An 8,941-nucleotide genomic window follows, 5' to 3' on the forward strand; every position below is an offset into this window, starting at 1 on the left:
TAAAAGCACTTATTGAAGGATAATTGACTACTTTTCAAAGTAACCCTTTAATCTTCTGGACAGCATTAATGCATAAGAAGCTTTTCTTTACATCAAGTATAAATCTACCTCACTGCAACTTTTTCTCCCTTTTTCTCTTTTTAGTTCTGATTTCTAAGGTTAAGAGAATAATTAAATTCTTCTTACACACAAAAGCATTCTTTAAATACTTAAGAAAGATTGTCATTTCTCCAAGGATCTTTCCTTCTCTAGAATTTTAACAACCTCCAGTTCTTTTAATCATTCCTCCTATAGCACAGTCTTTAAAAACAAAACATTTTCAGAGAGTCTGATGACTTCTAAATTAGGTTGAGTATGTGTGGGGAGGGGTTACATATAAAATGTCTTATTTTATTTTGTGAATTTTTGGATTTTGCCTTATTTTTTCCTTTTTATCCCAGCCACTTGTTCAATCTGTCCTGTTATAGTTTTTAGGGAATCAATTTCTGGAGTTAAAATCCATTTTATTATCTAACTACCAATTCTTTCCTTAAAAACTTTGTCATTTAAAAACTCTTGCTTTATTTCTTCTTATAATTAATATCATTCCTATAAAAACAATTTCTTTTAATTCCTCTTTGCAATTGTTATCCAGAGTTTCTCTCCAGAATGGTAACAATTTTTAAAATACTGGTCTATATTTTCTTTGGTTTACTCATCTCAAGTGTTCGTTCTTGAAATGAGGTTTTATGCTAAGAAAAGGCTCTGCTCTTGCTATACTTTCGGGCAGGGGGTTACCTTGCTTGGTTTTGTCCCAAGTCTCCTGAATTTCTGCACTGACTTCTGGGAAGATGGTAAGCTTAATCTAGAAAGAGTTAAACACCTATGGACTTTTGAGATTTAGAGTTCTGGTAGGACAAGTTTCTAGAATCTTGAACCCCTTATTGCTTTGCTTCAAGATGTTCCCCAATGAATGTCTACTATCACCTTGGGGCTTTCTTAGAGGAACCATTAGGCTCTTATTACTTTTGGATATAGCCTTGCAGGCTACATGTTTCTCTGGCCCTTCTTTAGTTGTGCTAAGAGGTTATGAACTTATTGTTGGCAGGCTTCTTTCCTGTTGTTAATTCTAGCCAACTTAGTGGGCAGGTGTTAGGTTGAAATTTCTTATTGGATTTCTTGACCATTAATCAGTCTACTGGGAATTTCATTTTTTCCCAGATTAGGAATTGGTGAATTGGATAATCTATTTTCTATTCCTGCAGTCATCTTAGTTGAATTCTATATGGCATAGACTTGAACACCCTTAGCATTCCAGATCTTTTCCAACTTATTAATGTCCTCAGTCAAATATGATATACAGATGACAATACTATTCCTCACCCTCTGACTAGGATAATGTAGGTTTTTACTATGCCTCAATTCTTTTCACCAATTTCACTCAGAGATAGTTTTATGTGGTTGCTATATCTTTGCTGATCAGATACCTACAGGGGATACAAAAACTCTGAAACATGTGCGAAACATACTCTATCCTTCCCCGTTTGTCTTCATCAATTTAATTGTTCAAGCAGAAATTTGAAATCAAGAAGTTCACATGGCTGCTTTAATCAGATAATGGCTAAGTATCTTTCAATATTCTTAAATTATTGAAAATGACGTATAGGAGCAGTGTTTTCCAACTGGGCCCCAAATATCCTCACTAGATAAGGTTCCCAAATATTCCCTTGTGGTCATGGTCCTGTAGTGATGTCTACATGTGAGATTGATAGTATATGGCCAGGGTTACACAAAGTAAAACAGTATTAAATTGGAGAAGAGGGAAAAGTGGGGTTTTAATAAAATGCTGATAGAATCTTAATATGACTAGATTCAATGATACCATTTGGCCTTCCTATATTCAAAATTTAGATTTTTCTTTTCATTCTAAATGCTCATTTATGATTTACTGACTACAAGATGAAGTTGTTTTTGAATAGAAATCAATCAGCTTCTACCAGAAAGATCAAAAAGACATTATTTCCTGTTAAGATCAGAATCAACTTAGAACTACCAGTTTTTGTATTTGTATTTAAGCTGCCATTGATGATTGAAGATTTTTCAGCAGATGACATTGCCTACTGATCAATGAAAAGTGAGGTCTTGGCAAAACCAATAAAAGCTATAATTTTAAATTTAAAACATGAATTGTTAAGCTGAAGAATTTCAAGAGTTTATATTTCTAGAAATTAACTCCTCTAAAATTTAGGAATGATGGGAATTCCTAAATATCATGGAGAACTTCCTCTCCCATCTCCCCATCAGGTTAAATAACTTAAATTAGGTAATCTTTGAAGTTTTTTCTTGCTCTTCAACTTTATCATTATTCATTTCATTTCCAGGAATGATACCAAATTGAATAATTTTAAGAAACTCAGTACTCTCACACATTCACAAATATTTAGTTTTAACAACTAGAAGATGCAAATTTTAAAAATCACTCACCTTATTAAACACATCAACAAAGACTTATGAAGATTTAACCACAGAAAATCTTTTAACAATTCATCTCTTAAAAAAAATCCACCAAAAAAACCTGTCTACAAAACTTTTTATTGACAATTCTTTTTTAAGAAAGGAAAACAAAAAACTACAAGATAATTTGGTGGTATGGTACTAGGAAGAAAGACAAAACACGTGAGACTATTAGCATTTGTTAAGAATTAGTTAAATTCTTACCTTTGGGTTATATTCTGCGTTTTTAGCATGCAAAGCTATTTTCTTCAAATCTAATTTACAAGCCAGGTTTACAGTGGATACTATATTCCTAGAAAAATAAAGCAACTTGGTAACTGACAAGCCAAAAGTTGCAAAAAGCAAAAAAGTGCAAGACTATTTGAAAATAATTTTATAAGCTGATAACTTCAAGTTTACTCTTTGTAGTAGGTGATAAATATTTAGTTATTTCTGTCATAAAAGGGACTTAATACTTAAGGTAGCTAGTTGGTGTATCAGAGCACAGAGTCATGAAGTTGAGTTCAACTGTGACCTTAGACACTTATTAGCCACATGATCCTATGCAAGTCATTTAACCACTGCCTCCGTTTCCTCAACTGTTAAATGGGGATAATAACATCTCTTTCACAAAATTATTGTGAGGATCAAGTGAAATAATATTTGTCAAATTCCTGATACACAGTAGGTGCTTAATTAACATTTCTCTCTGTGTTTTTTCTTTAAAAAATTATTCAAGGCATGGAATATTAAACCTACAGAGTTCCTGAAGAGTATACTTTCTTTCTTTCTTTCTTTTTTTTTTAAAGAAACCTACTTCAATCTGTTGAATTCTTTGCATTTCGTAGCTTCTCTCTCTAATAAGAGCTATTTCTAAATGCAATGACTAGCTGACTATATTATAGGTACATTTTTCTTTAAAGTGATTTTCTTTCAAGATACAAATAAACAATTTTAATTCATGAATTTGCTAAATATTTCTAAATTTAGGATAATAGGATCAAAGCTAGAAGGAATCTAAGAACTCCTCTAATCCAAACTGTTTTATAGAAGAGGGATGGTGAAGAGAGGGATTAATAACTGACCAAAATCAGACAAGGAATAAATAGCACAGACAGAATTTGAACCCAGATCCTCAGACTTCAAATCTAGCACTCTTTTCACTGTGCCATATAACATAAATCATACATGGTTTGGTGGATATTCAGATGAATTTGGCAGTTGGAAGAACTGAGTTTGAATCCCACTTGAAACACTAAACTATGTTCTTAGGGCAAATCCCATTATAAAGAGGAAGCTGAGAGAAACAAAGAGCTAACAGCCACTACCTCACAGCACTGTTGTGAGTTAGTTCATTGAGATACTAAGCATAAAGTGCTTTGCAAATCTTAATATTCTATATATATATATATCTAGCTATTAATAATTCTCTATCTAGTGGCCAATAATCATTGCCCCATTTTACAAATGGGAAATATAAACAATATTATTGACTAAAATCGTAAACCATTACTAGAAGAATCATTGAACTTAAGCTAGTTAGTCCTACTATTTAGCCTTAAAATAGGAATTAGTGCCCTGTAAAATAACATACACCATGTACCTGGGGTGGTAAACAAATTAAAAGACTACTTACTGCAACTGGGGAACTATTCCAGAGCTTTCTGAAACAGGGGTCACTGGCATGAGAGGAGTCATGGATGTCAAAGGAAAGAAGCTAGAGCTAGAATTCTCTGGAGATGGCAGAGTTGAATTTTCAGTTGAAAGTGGATTTGAACCAGAATTTGACAAGCTTAAGTTGCCTGGGCAAATGCCATTACTGTTCTTCTCACTTACTGACTGTAACTTAGATGGATCTCCTTGTATTTCATGATTTCTTTCCATTCCTTGCTTCCCTTCAGTAAGGATCTGTTCTGTGTTTTCTTGATTTAGTTCATCTGGCAGGAAGCTAAGGTCCACAGATGAAACATCAGTAGAAGATTCTTTGGAAGAGTCCAGATGAGAAGCAAAAGTCTCTTGATTAGATGACATATGCAAGTATGAATCATATGGCATAATAGGACTGAAGAGATGAGAGTCGGGAGGGGCAAGCTCATCCTATATATATAACATATATATATATATTTTTTTTTTTTGGTAGAGGGAGGAAAAAAAGAAACAACAAAATCTAATGCATTATATCATAATATAAAATCTTTATGAAGGACAGAAACCCAGCACAATTAACATGCCTTAATTACAGTAGGAGAGGTTCTTAACTTAAGATATGTGAATTTGTTCCTAAGTATTTTGATAACTGTTTTCAATCTAAATCAGTTTCCTTTACAACATTTTATTTCACGTTAGAATAAAAACACTTTCTGAGATAGGGTCCATAGGTTTCACTAAACTCCCACAGAGGTTCATGAAATAAAAAAGGTTAAGAATCTTTAATTTGTAGGTTTTAAATACACTTAAAATATCCAAATTCTAGATTTAGAAAGGACCTTAGATTTTAGTTTAATACCATTTAACAATTAAGAAAACCATCAATTATTTCTAGCTACCAAGACTTGCAAAGCCAAATGCTTCCCTTGTACTGGCAAATCAGCAGTCATTTTCAAAATAAGTGTTAGTGTGTATATAGAATTTACCAGTCATTGCTGAGATATGCATAGCAAAGAAAAACATTTACATTTCTCTAAAAGATTTTTTAATCTTTTTTGTGTGTGTTGTGGATCTCCCCGACAGTCTGGTGAAGCTTTTGGAGGACTTCTCAAAAAACTTTAAGGTGAATTTTTAAAAAACCCAATAACATACATAGGATTAGGAGGAAACCAGTCATATCAAAATAGTTAACTTAAAAAAAAAGTTACAAAAATCATAGATTAAGAACCACAGTGTATAAAGTGGAGAGCAGCCATTTAGAATTTACTCTACAGTGCCCACATAAACACAAATAATAAGCAAAAGCCAGTGCAGAAGATTCGTACATTCAGAGTACATCAGAGAACGTTAATTTTGTAAGCTTGTGAATTTTGAAGAAAAACAACAGAACAGTCCATAGTTGTTATTTTTTTTAATTCCCTTTTTATTAAATTTTGTGTTGGCAAAAGGAAGAACTAAGGAATCTCTAAAGAAGAAAATGCAAAAAGCTATTCTCCCCCCAAACCGCCCAAATTGCCTCTCAAGTATTGAGATTTCTTAGAAAAACCTTATACCAACTAGCATTTCTGTTCACTTTTGTAAAGAACGCTCAATTCTTTCGCAGAAAATAAACAGTCCCGGTTTACAAAGTGTAGTGAGATAAAGCCTCCCTTCAACCCACTCCTCCCTACCTTCTTACACCCTCCTCTCCCTCTCCCCTTCCCCCTCTTCCGTTTTACAGGCGTTCCAGTTTTTGACCCTGCTATTCAGAAGCGAGGCTATCTTGGAACTCGGCACGGCAGAGGAAAAGCCAGTTCCACTGAATCTTCGCTTCTCCTGTTTCCGGTGCCGGACAGACATAGTAACGGGATCTGCTCAAACCGTGCAAGGGCCAATCTAGCCAGCCCCAGAGACCAGGGCTAAGAGCGCAGGGAATCGGATCGCTCTTTAGAACGAGTTTGGGAGAAGGCGACAAGACCTCGCCACCGACTCACCTGATTCATGCACTGGTTTAAGTAAATCTCTAGGTATGGTTCCTCTTCCATTAAGGTAAAAGAGTGGACTGGAGGTCACTAGACCCTTTGGTCTTTTAGTTAGTTTAGGAATCAGGGAGCTGGGACTAGGAAGGAGGGAGGTGTGTGTAATTAAGCGAAGTTGCGATATATTAAGACGGGCTTGGCTCACGGGCGCAGGTCCTGCAGTACCTAAGAGTGCGCACCGCTGAATCCAGAATAACCGGGATTCGGTGTGAGAGGAGACTCCGGTTGGGGCAAATGAAATAATCAGCCTTGGCCGGGAACACAACACTTTTTAGCCATCAGTAATCAAGGTAGATAAAATAGGGCTGTTTTCAGAGCCCCTTTCACGGAAAACACGTGTAGTTATCACTTCACTGTAGTTTATAAGGTACTGCTCAGGCTTTCTTTTCCCCTCAAACTCTTTCCGCGGCACCCCCTCTCTCTTCTCCCCCGTTACTCTGACAATTAGAGATTTTGAGTTAGTTTAAAAGGGTTGCCTGAGGATCAGAGGCATTATTAATTATAATTCTATAGACAAGTGTATATACTCTTATAAATTTTTCTTGTATAAAATAAAGCTAACAGTTCCTTTCTTACTACATCTCCTCCATTGACCACCACCCCCTCCCCCCCCTTTTTTTTTTCCCTAATTGACTTTTGTCAGTGGCTGATTCTAGTCTAAAGCCTCCATTCCTGATGCAAGGAGCAGAATGCAGGGGTGGAAAGTTGACGATGTGTAAGATCTGTATGAGTGTAAAGAGTTGCTCTATCAATAAACTAGTTTTAAAAATTATATATAATATATATAATCTAATTGGGGCAACAAGATGGCACAGTGAATAGAGCACCAGCCCTGAAGTCAGGAGGACTTTAGTTCAAATCTGGCATCAGTTGCTCTATCAATAAACTAGTTTTAAAAATTATATATAATATATATAATCTAATTGGGGCAACAAGATGGCACAGTGAATAGAGCACCAGCCCTGAAGTCAGGAGGACTTTAGTTCAAATCTGGCATCAGACATTTAACACTTCCCAAGTGATCCTGGGCAAGTCACTTAACTCCAATTGCCTCAGCAAAAACAAACAAATAAATAAATTATATAGAATGTGTGCATTATACACATATATATGTATACATATATGCTTCAGTAATCAGTTTTTTCAAGAACTTTCCCAAAGTATATAAATCCAAGTGCTTCCAAACAGCCAAATAAAAACCTCTTAAAAATCCTGCTATTCTGATGAAACATACATATATGCATATATTGTTATGCCACAGTTTTCTTCAACTGTCCTGACTCAGTTTCCCTGTCTCAGTTTCCTTAACTGTTCTGTCTCTGACCCAGTAAAACTAAGGATTATTCACTCTCGGGTTATAAATTAGCAAGATAAAAGAGTAGATCTCCTGACTCTTTTAGGGATTTACAATATTCCTTTAGAATATTCCAAGATTAACCCATGATATCTTTACTTCTTTGTCTCTGGAATTTTTAGGTTTTATGGCTTCCCCTCCCTGATAAAAAACTTTCCCTCCCTTTCTCTTCTTTGTCTCCAAAAAGGTATTTAAGAAGTTGGGGTTCTTTCATTCATTGCTGGAAAATGGCATCTGGCAGCTGTATGCTGGACGCTGGATTCTTTGGGTCCTCCAGCCCTGGGACCAATATGGATTCCTTGGTCCCAGTATACTTATCTCTGTCTGACTGGATAATCTGAGACGAGAGTCCTGTCCAGTCAATCTTACTCTCCCATTAATAAAATATTAAAAACTCTCTAATCTCTCTCCTGCCTCAGTTTCTCCGGCATTACAATATCATTATTTATAACATTTACATTTATATAGATATATATGAATATTGTTCAGAAAATAGAAACCACCAGTTTTCCCATCAAACCAACCTTTCCTTCTTTAAAACATTGGCTTTATAAAAGGAGAGGGACTAGTGCTAAGAAGCAGGATAACTTCATTTCTGTAGGAGAGCTGTTAAAATGTTGAAAGGCAGCTGCAGAATAGGGGCGCTTACATAGGTTTATATGCCTGGGAAGAAAAAAAAGTCTAGTTAAGATAGATTTCTTTGAATGAAGAACCAGAGTAAAGCAAAGAAACAAGAAATATTAAAAGCCTTATTTTTCTAGTGATCAGGAAAATTAGAGCAAGCACTATTTGAGTTGCAATGAAACAAAGAAATAAAACAGAAAATGTATTGTTAAAATATATTTTAAAATTTGTTAGTAATTCCCCCCAAATACAGGGTGGGCTCCTTAAGGAATCATTCAGTTAAGTGATGCTAAGTGAAGTGGGTAGAACCAAGAGAACATGGTACACAGCAACAAGAAGATTATATGATAATCAGTTCTGATGAACTTTTCAACAGGGTGGTGATTCAGGCCAGTTCCAATGGTCTTGTGATGGAGAGAGCCATCTGCACCCAGAGAAAGGACTGTGGAGACTAAATGTGGATCACAAAATAGGATTTTCTTTCTGTTGTTGTTTGTTTGCATTTTGTTTTCTTTCCCATTTATTTTCCTTTTTGATCTGATTTTTCTTGTGCAACATGATAATTGTAGAAATATGTATAGAAGAATTGTATATGTTTAACCTATATTGGATTACTTATCAACTAGAGGAGGGGGTGGGAGAAGGAAGGGGGAAAAATAGAATAGAGTTTTTCAGGGATGAAAAGCTTTATTAAAAAGAATTATTCGGAGCAGCTAATTGGTATAGTGGATGGAGCATCAGCTCTGAAGTCATGAGGACCTGAGTTTAAATCTGCCCTCAGACATTTAACACTTCCTGGCTATGTGACCCTGGGGAAGTCACTTAA

General features: G+C 35.3%; 1 protein-coding gene across 1 annotated transcript in view; it reads right to left on the reverse strand.

The window, feature by feature from the left end:
* The window catches only part of TBPL2 (TATA-box binding protein like 2), a 69,980-nt gene extending 63,632 nt beyond the window's left edge, over window positions 1–6,348 (reverse strand). Inside the window, exons 1-3 of the mRNA XM_051977712.1 lie at window positions 6,093–6,348; window positions 4,109–4,569; window positions 2,698–2,785 (exon numbers count right to left, since the gene is read on the reverse strand). Of these exons, the coding sequence (XP_051833672.1) occupies window positions 2,698–2,785; window positions 4,109–4,569; window positions 6,093–6,143 (600 nt within the window). The 5' untranslated portion in view covers window positions 6,144–6,348. The remainder of the gene's footprint in view (window positions 1–2,697; window positions 2,786–4,108; window positions 4,570–6,092) is intronic.
* Between the last annotated feature and the right edge of the window lie 2,593 nt (window positions 6,349–8,941).

Source organism: Antechinus flavipes, chromosome 2, assembly GCF_016432865.1.
Source record: "Antechinus flavipes isolate AdamAnt ecotype Samford, QLD, Australia chromosome 2, AdamAnt_v2, whole genome shotgun sequence".
In the NCBI taxonomy this organism is placed as follows: Eukaryota; Metazoa; Chordata; class Mammalia; order Dasyuromorphia; family Dasyuridae; genus Antechinus; species Antechinus flavipes.